Below are 20182 nucleotides of genomic sequence, written 5' to 3'. Positions count from 1 at the left end.
CAACATGCTGACTGTGTTGTAAGAGTGTTTTTAGAGGGTAACAAAAACTGTCTAGTGACATTCTGCATCATAACCAGACGCATCTTCAGTCCAGGGGTGCAGTCTGTGGAGACTTCTAAGCCTAGGGAACCACGTTGTGTCTTTGCCTGCATCCGAGGCAGTTGCCATCTCTAGTTTAATGTGAGCTAGATCATTTCTTGAGGATCAGCTCTGTGTCTTCTGCAAGGAATATTATAATGCTGGAGGCTTGCAGAACAACTGTTGTAAGTTTCTGTTAAGCCCCCACCCAGGGGGGCTACTTAAGACTGAAAATCAAATGCTGATTTTGACAGGCTGTGGGGTAGTTGATTGGTAGACAGCTAGCACCAACTTTGAGTGTGAATTCACTGTTTGAGTCTTTGTTATTCCTAGTTCTGTTTAACTGAAGGATGATAGTGGCTGTAGCTCTGCTAGTGCCTCTAACTGCAGAAGAGCAAGAATGTGCACTAAGGAGTTTTTGAGTAGGTTAAGGGACAGTGAGGAAAATACTTTTTCTGCTGTGCGACTACAACAGCATCTCTGTAAAAATATTTTTATCATAAACACCCCTCAAAAGTATAAGCTCATCTCTACTCATTAACTAACAAGGCAAACAAGTGCCAAGTAATATGTAGCTGGATATGATTCAGGTTAGCGTAAGGGTGAGGAAGCTCAGTGGCAAAGTGTCTGGTCCTGGCTGTAGGACAGTAGCTGGCAGAGGGCCAGGGCAGAGGCTGCTCTTTCAGGGGACATGCTCATCATGTTCACTCTGTCACAACATGCGTGGGCAAGAGAGCCTGTGATCAACCACACTTGCTTTAGTTAGCTGTGTCACTTCCTCCTTTTGCTGAAGTACTAAGAGGTGTGAATTGATAACAGTGTGTATGCAGTGTTGTGTGTATGAAAAGAGGAAAATTGTGCTTACTGAAATAACTTGGTTCTTCTGATTTCAGGCAAGCCTCTCCACTTGCACTTTGAAACCTTATTACGAGAGGACAGATTGCACAGACTGCTGAACCATGAACTCAGGACTCTGAAGATGTCCCATTTTGGAAAGAAACAAGATCCAGCTACTGGCACGTTCCCAAAGTTACACTCTTTGCTCCTACTTGCCTCCTGTAAGTTAAGAAAAATGGAGTTTGAGATGAAGTTTAAAACTTAAACGTAGGCTTTTAATCAATAACCTGAGGACAACCAGTCAAGGCAGAGTGGAGAAAGTAGCTCACTGTCTTCCAGTGGAAGATAATTTGAACTCTCTCCTATAGTAATGTTTAAGTGACTGAGTCCAACATCTTACAAACTACAGAATTTGTGATGCCCTTGGCAGGACACAGAAATACTGGCCTCAACTAAGTTATTAAAAATAAATAAACCTTGCAGTTCTTTGTGTTTCTTTCAAGGGAACAAGCAACCCCAAAAAAAAGCTTTTATGAACCTTTATTTGGAATCAGAGCAGATATGCCAGAATTTTGCCAGGCAAATGCTTTTTTTTTTTTTTTTCCCCCTGCTGTGATAGAAATTGCTCTTCCAGTTGTATGCTGCTCTTAGTTTTGCAAGGCCTAATTTTTTTCATCAACCCATTAGAGTTGATTTTTTTTTTTTTTAAATGGTCTGCAGTAGTTCAAGAGAAGTGACAGAAGACTCAAGCCAGTTTCCAGGGAGGAAGAGGGAAACCCAGCTAAAATACATCCTAGTTTTTAAATGAACTAGGGTTTTGTTCATTTGGCTTTCTTTAAAAGGCATGGGTTTATGCCAAATCATTTTTTGAAAGTAACATAATGGCAGACTGCAAGCCGGCCATGTTCTTGATGTTCTTATGGGACACAGTTGCTGCATCTGGAATACATTTTATGTTCTGTGGTTCCTGATGCAAACTATCATGAACCAAACCAGATGGTGTTTGGTTTTTTTCACCTACTCAAACAAAACCCTTGAAACAACTTTGATGTCGAAAGTACATCAGCAGCCTCAGGTTGTGTGTTTGGCCTTAACAATCCAAGCTACAACTTGATTTAATAGTATCTTTAATCGGTCTGAGCTGAGTTTACTTAGCTTTGAATGGGGATGGATGCTGTTTTTGAAGAGAAGTGTTCTGGACATACCATCCTTCCAATAATCAGCTCTGGATGTAATGAGGGTAGAACAAGCAGGTGGTTAATGTTGAATAGATGTGACAAACACACTAGAGGATGCTTGAATAACATGCCAGTATAGATTCTGTCAGCTGGTCAGCAGCTGTTTGACTTGTAACAGATTTATCTTTCTATACCTCCTTCCTTTTTCAAATACTTAGCTGCAAGGCTACACAAAAAAACATTATTATTTAAGGGCAGCATGTGTGGGGTGTGTAGGTATAGACACCTACCATGAAGAGTATGTTCTAATGGATGGTGGAGTAATGCAGAATGATTTTTTTGTATATTTTTAACTTTCAAAGAGCCTCGCAGAACTAGATCTCTCATTTGTTCTCCAATGCCAATGGTTGCTCTGCTTTGCTCCAGGGTGGGTTTGGTGACCTTACGGGAGTGGCAACGTCACCAACGAGTCTTAAGTCAGTGTGACTTCACCTTGGTTTTCTGTCCATGTTTTATTAGCAGGTTCATTGTTTGATGGGAGAAAGCAGCCTGAAGGAACAGCCGGTCACAGCTCTCCTGTTCCCAGTCCTCAGACACATAAATACAGTTCTTCATACCGCCCACTGTCCTTGTACCCAAAGACCCCTTCAGCCACTTCTGCCAGCCGAATCGCTTTCACTGGCAGCTCAGCCATGGTGAGTGGAAACAAAAGCTGCAGCAAATCAATCTGCTAAGCAAGGAGGAGTAGCCTTAGAGAGGAGCTGGGGGATGTCCGCTTGTGTTGCCCCTTGCAGCTGGAGGATAGCAGAACTTGAGGAACTGGAGCCTTTCAACTAAGCGGACTCTGAGGTAAGAAAAGTTTTGTCAGTGTCTCAAGTGTCTGTAGCCATTCTGAGAACAAGCAAATGGCACGTTAGTAGCTCTAGAGTCAGTCTTTTCCAGTTAGTAAATTCTGCCAGCCCAGTAAGCAAAGTTGCTCTGTGAAGTGCTGTTCATGCTGGTTGCAGCTGCATGTGAAGCCAATGAAAGGCCAGCAGGGATGAGGCTTGTGGTGGCATGTCGGCTGTTAGGAAAGTCAGCTGTGGGTCACTGCTGCTTGCTGCAGGCAGAACAAACCCCTTCATTGTTGTGATTTAATGCCCCTGGCAGCTATTTCTGTGGTGCATACAACAGCCTGCATCTGTCTTCTGACAATTCAGGCTGACAAACAAGTTTCTAATTCAGTACATCATGAGAAGTATGAAAATGAGGTAGTGATAAGATGTGCACGTGCTGGTTCCCAGGCAGTTTGGGCTGAAATTAAATTCAGTAAAATTACTGAATATTACTGAGTTCCTAGAAGAGTAGGCTTGGCCTGCAGGCAAGACTTCATGCTCTAAGTACTCAGACAGGGCTTCTTCCTAGTTGGAGGGCAGTACTTCTGATGAGACATACTCCAGTCATCACTCCAAATACTAAGATCTTGAATGAGCCTGCTGGGATTCCTGGGCAGCAGCTACTTCCCATAAGCGAGGAAGCAGATACTGTTTGTGCTAGCAGACACAGGTGGCTTTTATTTGTTCTTAATTTTAAACTGTGTAGAGATTTTCATTCAAGAAGTTCCTTCTAATTGAAGAAATCAGTTTGCTCATATAGTTAGTCTGTTACATAATAGAAGCAAAACTGATTAAAATAGGGCCTAGTCAGCAGGATAGTAATGCAGCATGTCACAGTCCTGTTAAAATAGCTTCACACTAAGCTCAGGCTCTTGTGTTGAAAGCTTTGTGTTAACTGTAGTACTTTATACTTTTTCCAAACATTTTTCCTCTGGCTTAATAAATTTGACAGAACTTACGGCTATGGAGATAATTTTTGGTTAATTTTCTGCATGTCCCTTTTTACCTGTTGCCTGAACAAAGAACAATCTATTCTGTGGCCAGAGGTACACATGTTCTGTTTGCATGGGTAAAAGCTGAATATTTCTCTGCCGTTCCTTCAGTAGAGCAGCAGCAGGTCTGTCTCTGCTCTCATATTTTGAGAGTTTTGTATTTTTGCGATCCCTTCCTCTAGCACAGCTGAAATTATCCAATGTTTTAACAAGTTGTTGAGCCGTAGACTGGGATTGACAGGCCATATTGTTAGAAATCCTTGCTTTTGGAAAAAGGCCAAAATAGTGCAGTCACACTGAGGGAGAATGCTGGCGTACCTCCAGGTAGCTTTGGCTGTAGTGGTCATCTGTAGTAGCTGGAAGGTTTTTTTGGGTTTATTGTAATTCTTTTCAAAGTTTTACTCTCTCTTAATGATCAGTTGTTCTCTCTGTGCTCAGTATTAGTAAAATGGACAGCGATTGCCCAAGAAGCCCTGAGATGCTCTTTGAAGACATGATAGGAGAGAAAAGGCTATTTAGTTGAAGTACTAATTGGGCAATATTGTATAGAGGGCATAAAGCTTACATTTTGCGCTGTACAGTGATCTTATTTTTATTCGGGTTTTCTGTTATACATAACTGACTGTTCTCCAAATACTACTTTGCTTTAGGTCCTCCAACAAAGCAGACAGCTGATGGGCTGGGTAGCCTCAGACAGCATCTCCTGTTACTGAATTTAATTGCTTTCATCTGTGTGTGCACTCTTCTACTGACTTGCACAGCCCTGAGACTTGCAACAGTTTGTGGTTCCTCTCCATACACAGTAGGACAAGAATGGTGCTGTCCTGCAGCGAAGGTACCAGATCTTCCCTGGAAAAGTTTGATGAAGCAGTACAGGTGAGGTTATGTTGAACAAATGTCAGCTGTGTTCTTTTCTAAGAGACAGTTTTACTGGTATGTAAAGTAGATTTTATGAAAACTACCTGAGCTTCACACTGTGAAAAAGACAGCTCAGCTTGTGTGCCTGCTGAGGCTTGGGCTGGCTAAAGGATTCACAGTGGGACATATTCTTCTTCTTTATGTCAGTTTAAATCATTCTAAAATAAGTAATATCAAATTCTGGGTCAATTATTCTAGTAGGTGGGACTGAGTCACCTATGTGACAGTGAATAGTCTCAGGCAGTTGCCCACATCGCGGGGTGCTGCTTTGGCAGAGGGAGTTTACTCTGTTAAAGAGTAAATTCTGATACTGCCAGAGGAATTGAACTTCCTCTTGTCCTTACGGATGATCTTACAAGCACAGTCTTACACTTTGCACCCGATCTGTCCTTGGTTTGGGCTGAAGTGCACAGCATTTACTTTGGAAGCCTTTTCAGATAATGAAATGACAAAACCAGAGGAATGTCAGTGGAGGTGGCAAGGCAGTTGTCTTGATACCAATGGAAAGCTGAACTGGTGAACCTGGAAGCACTGTGAGTAGCGCGGTGCTGATTGCTCTTCAAATTCAGCTTTGCTTTGGCATCCTGACAAGCTGAATCTGCTGGTCTTTCAGCAGATTGGCACAGACAGGGAGGAGATGGGTATGTTAGAATTCTTAGAGTACTTGATGGTAGGCTTTTAATTTCAGCAGCTTCTCCCTTCTCTTGTCTTTGTTCCACAGAACGTACAGCCTTGGGAGCCTTGCATGTTTCCACTTTCAGATTCTGCATACCTACCAAGGTCTTCTCCAGCACTAGAATGACGACGACCATGACCAGGCTGCCTTTCAGCCCTGGGTCCCTGGCAGTAAGCAGGGCATCAGGCTTGCCTCTGTGGCACTGTCATACCCAGCTTCACAGGGATGTGGTTTTCAGACACACATATGCAAGTAGACAGCAGTAGAAGTTTCAAAGAGTTTGTGGTCTGGCACTGCAACCCAGAGAAGCTCATCAACCATGATAAACCTGACCTGTGGCGTGTATGAAGTTAGCTACGCATGCTGTGGTGTCAAAAGGCTGTCTGCTGGACTGGTGCAGTGGAGCACCAGGAGTGTGTGGCACTGCCAGGTGTCAGACCTCATTTCAGCAGCAGATGAGGAGATTTCTGGATCAGGAGGGGTATAGGCACCTGATGGAGCTGTGGTGCCAAAGGATAGTGCTTTTTAGCAAGACCAATTTCTTGTCAGGTCTGCAAAACGAGGTTCAGCTGCCTTGTCACAAGAAGGTTAAGTGCTGCCACAGACAGAGCAATGCTGGGTAATACAGAGAGGAAGGGAGACATGGGTAAAAGGAATACCAACAGTAGAAAGAAAACAGCATTTTTCAGTCTTGACCTTTACAAAAGTGCCTACCAGGTGAGTACTGGGTCCCTCAGTGGCTAGAAGTGGGTTTCAAGGTGGTGCTTGCTCACTCCCAGATCGATACCCAAACACTGCAGAGGTCTGAGGAAGACTTGTGATTTTGATATGAACCAGAGACCTGGTGAGGAAGAAGGAAGGAGAAAGCTGCATGGTAACTGCAGCTTTGAAAAATTAATCTCAAGTACATGAAAGTCAGGTTCCCCTTGCCCTGCATAACTGAAGTTTTGTAACTGCTTCCTTCAAAAAACTGCAGGTCCATGTCATAACACGCAATTGTCTTGCACTACCCTATCTGTAACAACATTGCTGTAACAAAATTGATACAGTTTGCTGACTTTGTATCTTTTTAGATAAGTTTGCTCCTTGGAATGAAGACATTGTTTCAGGGATTGTGGTAACAAGCCACTGGGAAGCCATACAGCTGAGAAAAACGTGCATTCTGTGAAAGGGAACTCTAGCTGGTGGCTGTTTGGAGGTGAGCTGTTTTCAGGGAAGGAGCTTCAAACCAGATTGCCCTGATTACATGTCCCAACTACATGTATCAGAACTAATACTGCTAATAGAGGTAACTTTAATCTGTATGAAGGCGTCCATGAGCCATGTTCCAGCCTTGACTAAAACTTCTCACTTGAAAATAATTAACTTGCACAAAAGATGTTTTTTTCACATTCTAGAGCAGAAAGAAAAATAACATTCTTACTACCAGTTCATTAGGGAGTATACTAACTTCACTGTCTTTCAAAAACTGTCTTTGAAGTTTGGATTTCTGGATGTTTGGTTGCTTTTGTCATTCTCCAGAAGCATTCTTTCTTGCAGTTACCAGTTTCTGAGTTAGAGTGTTCAGGGAGAATACTTGCAACCTATAGCAAGGCCACAGATGTTTTTGTATGAGGATTGTGATTTTGGTGAAGAGCTTTTTGGCACTCTGATAATGTTTGATAAATTGGCAGTAAAATGTCCAGGTATTGCCTGGTTACATTCCGTAAAGTAAATGGCACGATTTGGTGATGCCCTGTGCTGAAGAGCTGGGTGACTCGGGGGTTGCCATTCACTGTTGCAGTGGTGCTCCCTTGCGCTGCCTGAAGTCTGGAAACCTGTGAGCTGGGGGCAATTGATCTCATTTGTACCAAAGTGTGCTCAGATGGAGTGAAACCATGGAGAGTTCAAATAGCAAACAAAAAGCTGCAGAGTTAAGTGGGGCACTGCTATACCTTGGTGCCAGTTTCTGTTACTGGTTGTGTGGACCAAGGACTTTGCTGCTGCTTCATTTTGGTTTGAAAAATATGGAAATTGGTGAAGCCCCCAACTTCCATTACTATTTTTTTTCTGGAGTTGAATATAGGAGGGAATTATGGAAATGTACTGAATTTTCTTTACTAAAATTTGTTGTATTTTGTAATTATATACGGGGGGTTGCCTGTTGCTTTTTTGAATTTTTGTGTTTTGAATGGTTGGATTCACAAATCAGTAGTAGAGACTCAGCAAAGCTAAATGTTTTTAAGGAGATGTGGGGAAAATTGCTTCCTCGTGATTCATTCCATTGCATTAGATATGATTATGAAAAGATAAATAAAACTTATGAATTTACCTAGCAGTGAAGACTTGGTGCAGATCTGTTCATTATATTTTAAACCACTTGATTTTTGAAGCCATAATGAGCACAGCCTGAATCTGTATTTCCTTGTGAGTTGTCTCTCTTCCTCCTAGGCTGCCATCTGCTGTGAGCATTGCAACAGGTCGGTCAGTTTCTAAATATCCATGAGGATACATGAGTACTACCAGCTCCCTTCAGTCAAGCTCCATCACTAACCTGCTGCTTTGTCTTTCTCTAAGGCTGCCCTAAAGTTACATGTAAAACCTTCAGCCTTTCCTCATCAGCCGCTTCATCAAGTTGTGCGCTGTTCCTGCCACCACTGAAGATGATCCAACTGTTTCACTGCTGTGGAGCTACACAAGGCCTAAAACTGCCCGTAGGGTAATTATGTATGTCAGCACCCATTTTACTCAATTGCATTTATCCACTGAAGTCAAGGTCTCCATGCAAGCTTTGGCTCGTAAATCCTCTGCTTGTATTCTCAGCTCTCCCTGTGCCTGCACACTCAACTGTCCCCTGAAACAAGCTTATAAAATCCTCACCAGCAACCAGCTAGTCCTGAAGTGCTGGTGGTCATCTTCCTCCTTTGTGTAGCCAGACACTACACCCTTGCTGGCTTTAACAGTGTTCCTGGAATGCCTCTGCTGTCTGAGGGAGGATGCACTTTGGAATGCAAATGACTTGTTCAGCTGTCCAGAGAACAGCATTTGTGTTGTGTGTCAAACCTGACTGAAGGTGGCCAGCAGATCACATTCTCAGTGTTCCCAAATCTTGTGAATTTTGGAACACTGAGAATGTGACTACGTCTTGTTTCTTTAGGAAGCTATGCTAAAGCTAGATCTTCCTCCTTTGGAAAGCACCAAATCTAAATCGGGGGTGCATGTTACCCCACAGACTTACAGCACCTCAGGTTAGGGTAAGAGGGGACTCTACATTTGGAAGAAAAGGCAGATGACATGAGGTGTTGAAATGCAGGGCCAGAGTAGCAGTCTCCTCATCCTTGGAATCTCATGGTTCTTACACAGCACATGAAATATTTCTTGGTTCTCACCAGATGAATGATTTCATATTTTTCCCTTTAAAGGTCCAGACCAATCCTGTTTCACAATACCTGAGCTATCCCTAACAGCATAAAACTTCACTTACAAGGGAAAAGGACCAAGGCCATCATCTTTGGTGTAACTGAATCATATTTTTCTTAGTCCCTACAATCATGAAAATCAGATTCTGTGTTCATTTTATTATCTTCTGGGAGCTTTTACAAAACAGCGAGGTGTGTAGTGTTCACTGAGGTACAGCTTCCTCCCTCATTTCCCTCCTAGTCCTGCCTGCCTTCTCTCTTTAATTCCTTTCCTTTTTATACTTCCTTCCTGGGCTTCCAAGACAGGAGGGGCATAACTGCAATCACAACTTCAAGAATTTCTGCTCCCAATGTTTTTCTGCTCCTGTGCTGCAGCTCGTGCACCTAGAGCTGCACAAACACACAGTCCTGCAGACCATGTTATGATAAAATCATTGATAAGCCACATACTAGATCTCCCTATACCCCATCTAAAGAATTGTTCCTGATTATGGTATTTTCACTTTTATTTTGCATAATTATATGCTCAAGAGACTTTTGGAGGAGCTGCCCTTTCTAGCTCAGGTATGTTGGCAAATTACAGCTATGGTTGCTGCTTTCCACCTTCTTTTCACATGAGGTATCTTGTCCTCTGTGCTCATCACTGGGTAGGGGAGAGATTACATTCTTCAAGCTTTGAAAGTTGAGGCTCTCTCAAAGTCTTCCACTTTTTTTTCCCCTCCCCAAACCATTACTTATTAGGTGTCATTCCTTTGCTTCTGCCTAGAGCTTTAATCACTGCAGGCTGAATGCATGCAGCCGTGTGGCTCGAGGCTCCAGTATCAGCACTCCACTACATCCTGTGGTGCCTGATGAGGGAATAAACAGCTTGATCTGGTGCCTGAAGCCTGTGAGCTGTTTCTTCATTTCATTTCTGCTTAGGAATGTGAGGGCCGTCTGTCCTACAGCAAGGGGTCAACTGCCTTCAGAAGTACAGGAGGAAAAAAAATATTAGTGTGGTGACACAACCTTGCTGCTGTACCTGAGGACGAGCTGTCCTATCGCCTATCTGATGCTTTGCTGTCTGCTGTCCTTCAGATAGAGGAGCAAGTATAAAAGGGCAACGCATCTCCACTGTACCTCCTTCCACAGCAGGGACGTGTTTTCCTATGCAAGGGGCACTCCAGTGCCAAAAAGGTGGCATCAGAAATTTCAGCCTGCTAAAAATTTCACTAGTGCCAGCGGTGGGCCAGGACCAAAAGGCCAGCGTTGCTTTTGAACAGGAAAATGCTTCCCTGCCCCAGGCACCCAGCGCCTCCGGCAGTGCAAGGCCCGCAGGATGACCGAGGGGTGCCGGGGGGGCCCGGAGGGCCGCGCCCCCGGTGCCGCTGTGCGGGGCTGAGCACGGAGGGCCCAGTCGCGGGGCGAGCGCGGCGCTGGCACCGGGCAGGACACCGCGGCACGGGTAACGGAGCTCCGGCCACCCGCGCCCCTGCGCCGCGGGGCTACGACCCGCCCGGGCCGGGGGAGGGCGGCGCCGCCGGACGCCTGAGCACCCCGCGGGGTCGAGGGCACCGCGGGCCCCCTCACCGGCTCGGAGGTGTGTTTGGGGGGAGCGCCGCAAGCCCGCCCCCCCGCCTGAGGCGAGCCCGCGCTAACGGCCGGCGGGGCACAGCGCGCGTGCGTGTCTGCCGGGGCTGGGGGGGAGGGGAGGCCGCGCATGCGCAGGGGCCGCGCGCACCGCCCGCCCCGCGCTGAGCGAAAAGGGCCGCCCGCGCATGCGCCAAGATGGCGGCAGGGCTGCGCGGGGGGGGCCCGGCGGGGCGCAGGCGCTGAGGGCGGCGGCGCGGGGGCGGCCCGCGGCGGGACGGGAGCGGGAAGAGGCGCGGCGCGGGAGCGGGGCGCACCGGGCGGCGGCGGCGAGCGGGCGGGGGAGGAGCGGGTTCTCGAGCATGCCCGAGGGGGCGGGGCCTGCGGCGTTCGACGCATGCGCGGCGTGAGGCGGGTGGGAGGCGCAGGGCCGCGGTGGCGGCGCTCGGCGAGGGTAACAATGGCAGCGGCGGTGGCGGCCGGCGGGACGGGGCCCGCGGCCGCGGCGGGGGCGGCCGTGGCGGTGAGCGGCGGGCCCGGTTTGGCGGTGCTGGCCGTGGCGCGGCGGAAGGACGGCGGCCCCACGGGGAAGTTCTGGGAGAGCCCGGAGACGGTGTCCCAGCTCGACTCGGTCCGCGTCTGGCTGGGGAAGCACTACAAGAAGGTGCGAACGGGCAGGGAGCGGCGCGGGCGCTCGGGGGCCCCTTCCGCGGAGGGGCGGCGAGTTCCGCGGCGGACCAGCCCGGGTGAGGCGGGGGGACCCTGCCCGGCCCTGCCGGCTTTTGTCAGCCGTGGCCTCGCCGCTGCGCCCGGCGCCTCCTGCCGCGGCCTCGGCGGGCCGTGCCGTGCTGGGGGGGGGTCCCTGGGCCGCGGCGTCGGCGGGGCGTGCCGGGGCAGGGCGGGGAGGTCCCTGGGCTGCGGCCTCGGCGGGGCGGGTCGGGGGGGGCTCCCTGCGCTGCGCTCTCCCGGACCCCCTGTGTTCACGCCGAGGCGAGCCGCAGCCCGAACTTTCGTGTGTGGGCAAGCCCCGGCTCAGCTCGCCAGCGTTTCACACGGGTTGCGCTTAAACCGCGCCCCTGAGGTGTCAAGTGTGTTGAAAACAGGAAGAAAAGAAATATAAATAAATAAAAAAGCCGTTCGGGAGCACGTTCCCCTGGGCACGGTGCTGCGCGGGTGGCCCGCAGCCCAGGCCAGCTCGCTGCCGGTGCTCGCTGCTCCTCGCCCTTGTGTTGCTCTTCCCCTTCCCTGTGCTCCCTGTTCCCGTGCCGCCTTTTCCAGTGCTTTTCCTGTACGACGGCTTTGTAACTTTCTTTCAGTATCTAAGCCTTGAAAAATTACCTGATGTGAACTTTCCAGAAGACAGACACATCTGTCTAGACAGCTTTGCAGCAATCCTGGTGAGAGGATTAGCTGGGGCTGGGCGATATCGGGGGAGATGCTGGACAGCCTAGCGGTGCTTTAGTCTCTATATTTACCTGCGATTTGTGGCACATCCCTCCACTCGCTGGTGTCAGTAACCCGCCGCCAGGTCTGCCCGTTGTGCTGCGGGTGCCGTTGATGGGATTAGTTACGTGGCCGTGCTCTGAAACGGGTGTCTGAGCTGGTCTGGGTTAAAAACCAGAACGTGTTCAGGTGTGTGTTACCAGTCCTTTCACATAGCTTGCTCTGGCACAGCCGCACACAGCGGCTTCCGCACGGCGGGGTGGAGGTCCTCGTTCAAGTGTGCAGCTTAAGCTATTTATGCTGTTGGGGAAATTGTAACGCAAAAATATATTTCCAATTTGACAGAGTTTTGGTTGTGCTTCTCCACTGTTTCTAGACTTCTGAGAAGTGTTCTTTCATTTCATAACTGAACACCCACAAGAACACAATAAACTTTTGAAGTAACTTTGAACTGGCATCTGCCGTTTGGCAGAAGAGCGAGTCACCTTCTTAAAAGCATTAACGGTTATTGTCCCTTGCTGTTGTGAATCAAAGCTATCTAGACAAGCTGGTTCTCAGCGGACTGGCCTGGCAGGGCCTTTTACGTGTAGTTCTGGAACGGGAGCTTTCATTTTGTGTGCCAAAGAAAAACTCCTTTATTATAATTGGTTTGCACAGTATTACTGGTTATAAAAATTAGATGGCTTGATTTATATCTTAAACTCTAGAAGGTAATTAGAATTGGGCTAAGAGGAAACCTTTACTGGGCAAGTGAATTTCAAAATACTGCTGTGTACAATCCTTTGGGAAAAACCAGATAATTATTTGTTTGGGGAGGCAAGGAAACTGATGCTATTGGTGTTTAAAGATGTATCCTTAATACTCTAAATAGAAGTGTTAATTCCTTTTTCATGTGTGGTAAACGGACTCTAGTTTACCTTGTGTCTATTTTCATCTTGCTGTAGGGGCGTGACTTCTTTCAGAAAAGTGCATGGTGATTATAGCTGGCTTTTGTGCAGTTTATACCCTTAAAAATGGATACGCCTACGTCTCGGCAGTGAAGCCGTCGGCTGTAGTAGGCGTTGTGTCTGGCTCTGGGAGCCCGGGGATGTTGGGGACTGCTCAGACTGAGTCCCCAGAGCAGCAGTGAGCTTGGTCAAGGATCCAGAAGTCACGATGGGCCAGGAGGGAGTTAGAGAACTGCAACTGCAAATCTTCTCATTCTTGTCTCTAGATTAGGCAAGTCTTCAACTATCTGGGAGCTCTCCATGTCTCTAGAGTAGACCTAAAAAAGTGAGAGGTTTAAGTAGTAGTGTGGAAGACTCGCACTGGATATTGGAAGAACTCGTTGACAGGGAGGAGTGGGCTGCCTAGGCGGTGTGCTGTCTCTGTCAGAGACCTCTTGATAAATTGTTTTAGGCCCCAATGTGGGGTTTGTAGCCCTGCGTTGCTGTGATGTGGTTTTCCTGGCACAAACCTTTCAGGTCTGTTTCTTTTTGGCTAAAGTGCTGGTGGTGAGGAAGGCCCTTCCCTGGATGTGCAGAAAGACGGCATGTGTCAGGAGCTTGTGTTGGGGAGGCTCAGGTGTTTGGGTGGAGGATGCCTGTAAAGACGGAAGGAACACTGGAGGGGCTGTTAGTGGCAACAAAGGTAATGACAGAAAACTTAATTGCTTACTCTAAACTTCTTCCCGCTCCCTATTTTTGTGTGCGTGTGATGTAGGGAAGTCTTTCTGAGCTATTTCTCTGCTTTGAGGGTTGCAGGAGGTCGTCTCCTTCTGGACGGCAGTACAGGTGTTTGAGCCTTTCTTCCTTGTGAGTTGGAAATGGGTTTATGCTGTGGTTTTCCAGGCCTGGAGGATGCAACAGGCTTTCATAGCATTTGGGTAGGCTAACTGGTGACATCAAGGTGTCCGCTAGAAGCAGAAATTTATAGTTCAAAAGTAAACTGGGCAATTCACTTTTTATTGTATTAATGCTTGGTGATCTCTAATATTATGTGTTGTTTGGGTAGTTCCTTTACCATTCAGCAACAAATCGCTCTTATTAAAACGGCTTGTCCTAAAACAGTTATTTCTTGTATTGAAAAATATCTTCCTAAGATAGTTGGGATTTTTTTGAGTATGTATACAAAGGATGCAGAAACTAGCCTTGGCCTTGCAGCTGTAGTCCCTAAGGACTGTTCCCAGTGTGTTCATTGTGTCCAGTTCAATTTATTGGTCTGTACGAGCTTCAGCTACTCGGTGGCTCTGGAAGCTGTGCCCTACCCTGTGAGACAAGGTTGGAAAACTGATTTTTTGGGGGGCAGGGAGGACGGTGTTTGGGTTTGCTTTTTAAAGAGTGAGTGGAGCATTGTCCTGTCTTCTAATTCACCATTTAAGATGGTGTGGGCTGCCCGTATGGACACCGAACTGTGCAGGGTATGAGGAGGTATCATCGCTTGGAAGTCTGGGTGGTTTGTGGAGTATCTGGGACCTGCTTGCACTAGTAGCAAGTGTAGGATAATAAGTTTTCTTTCCACATTAATGGAGTGGTGCTGTTGCAAGGTGTTGGACTGTTGCCAGTGGAGCATATCTGTTTTACTGCAGGACGATAGCAGCGGGCAGCAGTGTGGAATCCCTTTATGCCCTTCTATTAATAAGCCTCAGCCCGACAGCGAGGAGGGACGAACTGCTTCTTGGCAGCTGTTATGAAATGGCAGTTGTTGCAGCCAGAGATGTCTGTTTGGAGACCACCTGCTTGTTCACTGCCAGCCAAGAGCTGAATTTAGAGGATTTGTAGTTCTCCTTCTGCTGGCTCCGACTTCCCCTGTCGGTGCTAACCTTATCAAGTATTTCTTCAGTGACTGACTTTGATTTAATCTGAGGGAGCATTTTCGCAGTGTCTGCAGCTCTTTTGTGTTCTCGCCTTTAAGAAAGGAACAAGGGTTATAACCTAGATCAAAGTATTTTAATGTTGGTTTTCCTTTCCCTGTTATTCAGTGATCTGAGCTGAAATGTTCTTTGTTTAGGAGAAGGAAAGGATTTGTGCAACAGGGCTACAATGCAGAGCCATAATGTGGTTATTTGAGGTCACTAACCACATCAAAACCGGGTGTACGAATGTCCCTTAACGTCTGTGACAGAAGCTTTCCAGTGCAGCTGCAATGGCAGATCTTGCTGGTGAAGGGCAGTGATTTCCTCTGCTAGTAGTTACTCTCACTTCTTGAATGATTTGAGTTACAGTCTAAGACTTCTGACCATACATCTTTGCTGCTGTGAGGACGTGTGGGTGGGTTTGTATTTCTAATGGACGTGGAAACGGTAGAAAAATCTTTGCTGTGTCAATGTGGCTTTGGTATTTCAGCACTTGAACAAAATCCTCTTATGCCAAAGGTGTGTGTATCAGAACAGAGCATCATTTCTGCCTTCTGGAATTCTCTGTTTAAAAACCTTTATTTGCTGCAGAATCATTTTCTGCTTCTGTCTGCTGTGGAGACTGATGGAAAACTTGCATATCTGTTGTGACTTTGTTCCTCTGTGGTCCCCTCAAACCCACTGCATATTGATCAGGGAATAATCTTACTGATTTTGATGCTTTAAACATCTGTTTGTGTTGCTGGTTAGTGTACATAAGCAATTGAGAGGAGTCTTTTGTGTTTCCTTTTGAAGGTGGGTGGGTTTTCCCCCCTTATTGTTTAGGGGGAACCTCTGACAAAATAATGAGTCGGGGTTCCTGATGTTATCTTCCTTTCTGATAGCTCCCAGCTGGCAGTGCTTCCTGCAAGAGGTAAAAGTGGGATCTGCAAGTAAAGGAGTAAGTGCCTGAAAAATTTCATGTCTAAGAATATACTTTCCAAGGTGTCTTCTCATGTAAACGTGTTTGGTGTCCCCTCCTGAAGGAAAACGTCTGAAAAAAACACACAGTAAGTCACTGCAAGACCACCACTTCTGGGTTCAGTTTTTTGACTGAGGTTGCAGTGATCAGTGTTTAGAGCCACCTTGTTTACAGCAGGCAGTGTTACCTTGTGACTCGTTTATGGGTGACAAAGAAACCTAAACTTTTACTATCTCCTTATTGCTTTTCATTTTCTGTTTTTGTTGCCTTGTTTGTGTGAAGAGTACGTTCTGTCTCTGGTTATCATTTTCATGAATTATGTCCCTGTGACTTATTGGCTCCTGAAACTGGAACTGAGAGAACCTTAGCTAGGGGGTTATGCTGAAGGCAGTTTTGTTCTAAGTGCCCTAAAGAAGCTGTGAGTTTAAGTAGACGGTATGGGTTGAGAGGTAGATTAGTGAAATTACAAGGTTTTGGGTTGGTGGTTGAGTTTTTTGTTTCGTGTTAAATGATGGCCACAAGCACAGAATTGCTTTATCCTTCTGTTTTACTGGTAGTAGGAGCCATCAATGCTTGCTGCCTTGTTCCATTGTATGCATTTTTGGGGTGCTTTTATTAATTTTAAATATAGTGTTAAACATGTTGCAGAAAACTTTAAGACTTTTATCCTGTACAAAAAAAGCAAATGTAGCAGTAAAGAGTTTTTTTTCCCCCCCATTAAATGAGTTTTAATGGTTATGGTTTTCTGTGTTCAGTGTTGCCAGAATGAAGGCTGTGTAGCTTCAGATAAGATATACAAAAGCTGCTTTTGCATCTTTTATCTTCCTGGAGTAGGCCTCCCATGCAAAACTAAAGCTGTACTACTACAATGTACTCTGTTTACTGGGAAAAATATATATCTGTCTTAAGCTGGGCTTAAGCTGGAACCAGTGGCTTTGCTTTTTGAACATATTTAATGTGTATGACGTGTGAAGGTGTTCAAAATCAAAGCTGTCCTGCTAATAGAAATGGGATTATTTAATATGAAGTCTGACACTTGGATTTGCTGTGCTTTTGTTTTCATATTTTTGCAAATCCTCAATCTGTAGTTTAGCAGATACCTGTTTTGCCTGCACCTTTTAATTTACATTTGTTTGATTGCATTATAATTGGCATAGTTGAATTAAAAGCTCAGAATTTTATTCAGACTTGCATAAGGTGGTGGTGCAAAAGGTTGAACGTGCGAAATGATGGGAGATTGAGGGCTGTTAGCTGTGATTTCCAGGATGTGCATGGATGTAGGGTATGATAGTCACTTATTTTTAAACTATACAAAAAATAGTACAAGGTAAATCTTCCGTTAACAGATACAAAAATACACAGCACTGCATGCATTTTGGTAATCATCCTTCTTGGTTTAGCAACCCTCAGGACACTGATAAAAAGGGTTCTGGCAAATTTACCAGTAGCGGTTTAAGTATTATCCTGTGCCTCCCTGTGGGAGAATTTTGCCTCTTGTAACAAAGGCAAGAGAATGGCATGCTGCCCGCTGAGCTGCAGCACCTGGTAAGCGAGTGCAGAGCCTGGGATGGGTTTTTCAGTAAAGATGCTGGATTAACTGGGGCATCTGAGCGAGTCGCACACTCCGTTTTGCCATCCTTAGATCAGTAATTCCAACAAAAGATTGCTTAAACTGCTCTGGTGAATCCAGCTGCAGCACCCAGAGCTTCCAGTCCAAAAATTATAAAGAATAGTTGCTAGCTGAGAGGAGTGAGAGGGTCTAGAGGTTTTTTAAAAAAGCCTAAGAGCAGAAGTCTTTATCTTCAGCTGGATTCTAGCAGTGATAAAGACTGACTGTTATTGCTGCTTCATCATATCTCTGTGGTAGCTGTTGTGAATTGATAGGAGTTATTAATTGGATAAAACGGTCACAGTAACCTGCCTTTCCTGGGGGAGGGAAGAGGACTAAGAAAAATGCGGCTTTGGAAATTCAGCTTTCTGTTCTTTATAGGCTCATATTTCTAGATTAGCTTTTATACACAAGGCAGGACACCTGGGGAATCTTACAGGTATCTGTGTCCTTCGAGTTGCGAAGATTTAATTTCTCAGATGCGTGTCCCTGTCCCTCAAGTGCTGAAGGAGCTTGCTTCTCAGAGTCAGATACTGTGAAACTGTCATGGAAAAGTCTGTGTCTTTGTCTTAACTTCTGCTATGTAGATGGTGCTTTGGAAAGTTTAGTGAGGTTGACTGCAGTTTAACGCTGCTGTTTTAAACCTTTGAGGGCTCTGGTGCAATATTTTAAGTGGCTTGTGAAGAATCCTTTGAGGGAAGAGCAAAGGCCTTGTGGCTCATAGCGTTATCAAGGTAAATGACTCGGGTAGCTAATATCGCTGCATATTCTACATCAATGTTGGTTCTACTCTTAGTAGTCTTCTGGCATGGTGAGATTACATCCAGTAAGTGAATCCTGTAATATTAGGAGTAATGAAAACACAGCAGCCTTGGGAGGTTTTTTATATTCCATGCTGTGATTTCCCCTTTTACATATGTGCATTTTATTAGAGGTGCCACCTTGGGAAATGCTGATTGTCGCAGAGTATTGCAGATGTGGTTGTCTGGATTGGTTTTTCCTCTTCGTATGTGACGTGCTGTGTAGTACCAAATGGATGCTCTGGGGTTGAATGTGTAGCAGTTGATTACAGAAGGAGTCTGTAAAGTTGCTGTAGAAAGCTTTGTGTATGTGTAGGCCAGAATTAGTTTGTTCCTTTATTAGGAACTACAAATCAGATTGAAGTAGTTAATCTCTATCTGTAAAACACCACCAGCCATGATGAGCTGATAATGATTCACAGATACGTGTTGTATTTTAAGACTAAAGCTTAAAAAATGTTTGTGCTTGGTACTTCTCCTGTGCGCACACCCCCGTCCTTCCCGGACACACAGTGATCCTTAAATCTTAAAACTCTGCTCTACAACTGATAAAGTGGGTCTGGGGAATTAGTAGACCAGTCTACATGTTTTATTATCCACTGTCCCAAGTAAGCGTGTGCTGGGTTTTTTTTGTCTTTCAGTATGTTCAAGCAGATGCTCCTACCAATAAAACACTGGCTGGGCTGGTGGTGCAGCTGCTGCAATTCCAGGAAGATGCCTTTGGAAAACATGTCACCAATCCTGCCTTCACAAAGCTTCCTGTGAGTATTGGAGTTAACCCACCGCTATTACAACAGCATACTTCGTTCTTCCTCTAGTGTCTGTGCCACTGGTTTCCTTCCAGGAGACTGGGAGGGAGATCAGTGCTTAGTCCAAGGCTTTCGTTTCTGTGTCCTCTGGAAGGGGTGAAATAGCACGCTCCTCCTTAAAAGCAGATTTTCTATGTAATACAGCTTATTTTCTGTACATTTGGAAATGATTTCCTGAATGTGGTGGAAAGGCTTTAATTTCAACTTAAAATTTACAAGCTTACATAGAATTTTAGTAAAATCTGTTTGGACTGTTGCATCCTAAACTGATGGAATAGCACGTACTTTGCAAAGCAAGCAAGTTTCAGTTGGGGTTTTCTGTTGATAAAACTTCAAACCTATAATGCTATATAATACTGAAAAGTGGCTTTACCGTGTTCTTTAATAGTACATAGTTACCTAATTAGTCCAGGATGGTTTTCCATTCACTCAAGATACTGGTATACAGAAACAATATCAACATTTTAAGGGTTGCTTATTTAAAATTGAAACTTGGCACATCTTTAGCGTAGTACCCAAGTGATTGTGTTCAAAGGCCAGTCCCACTGTGCTTGGAACCCCTGCCTACCACCAAATGAATCTTGTCCAAGTGAGTGCGAAGCCTAAACCACTGAGAAGAGGGACCAGGGATGCAGCAAATGGGAAGGACAAAGTAGCAGAAGGATTTTGGTTGAGAAGGGCAAGGACTGCAGCATGGTATCGAAGCACCCAGTTGGCCAACTTGGGGCAGGTTTTGTGGGTCAAGACAACTGTCAAAAATGCATGTGTAAGCACTGGGGAAGTCTACAGCAAGGTCTTTGCTTGTCTTTGTCACAGAATGCTTACTGGGAATGTAAGGTCATGCAGTCTAGCGTTCTGTTTAGATGTACGTACCAAGTTCGAAATATTTGTAACTGATTGCAATGTCATAAATGGCAGTTGTTCTGAAAACTATTGAAAGTACCCCGTCTTCTTTGGTCCACCATGTACAGAATAGTATCTTTTTTGTGGTGATTTTTTCCCCAGATGTTTTGCTTATGCAGCTTCCTTTGTGAGGAGTGTGAATTCACACGCGTTTTCTTCAGAAGAGGAGGTTTCAGCCATAGTTATTGTGTGAATCTCTTGGTGCTTAGGAACACACAGAAGCACCACAAGATGCCATTGAGGTGTCGCTCACCATCTCTTCCATTCTGATCGCCTGCTGCCTCGGTGGTTGTGAGAACTCTA

At 45.7% G+C, this 20182-nt stretch overlaps 1 protein-coding gene and 1 long non-coding RNA gene across 8 annotated transcripts in view; both read left to right on the top strand.

Annotated features, from left to right (window-relative positions):
• LOC121087370 overlaps nt 1–7871 on the top strand; it is a 28100-nt gene extending 20229 nt beyond the window's left edge. For 6 of the 7 annotated variants that reach the window (XR_005827582.1, XR_005827581.1, XR_005827583.1 and 3 more), the window contains 4 exons: nt 972–1136; nt 2613–2942; nt 4611–4836; nt 5600–7871. This is a non-coding gene — a long non-coding RNA (uncharacterized LOC121087370). The remainder of the gene's footprint in view (nt 1–971; nt 1137–2612; nt 2943–4610; nt 4837–5599) is intronic. The other variant, XR_005827585.1, reaches the window with a different exon arrangement.
• Nucleotides 7872–10903: 3032 nt separating this feature from the next.
• Nucleotides 10904–20182, top strand: part of SMARCC1 (SWI/SNF related, matrix associated, actin dependent regulator of chromatin subfamily c member 1) — a 90729-nt gene continuing 81450 nt past the window's right edge. The window contains exons 1-2 of the mRNA XM_040590712.1: nt 10904–11185; nt 18809–18928. Of these exons, the coding sequence (XP_040446646.1) occupies nt 10919–11185; nt 18809–18928 (387 nt within the window). The 5' untranslated portion in view covers nt 10904–10918. The remainder of the gene's footprint in view (nt 11186–18808; nt 18929–20182) is intronic.

Source organism: Falco naumanni, chromosome 4 (assembly GCF_017639655.2).
Source record: "Falco naumanni isolate bFalNau1 chromosome 4, bFalNau1.pat, whole genome shotgun sequence".
Lineage (NCBI taxonomy): Eukaryota > Metazoa > Chordata > Aves > Falconiformes > Falconidae > Falco > Falco naumanni.
The sequence above is the reverse complement of the archived record's forward strand: the minus strand, read 5'-3'. Positions and strand labels throughout refer to the sequence as shown.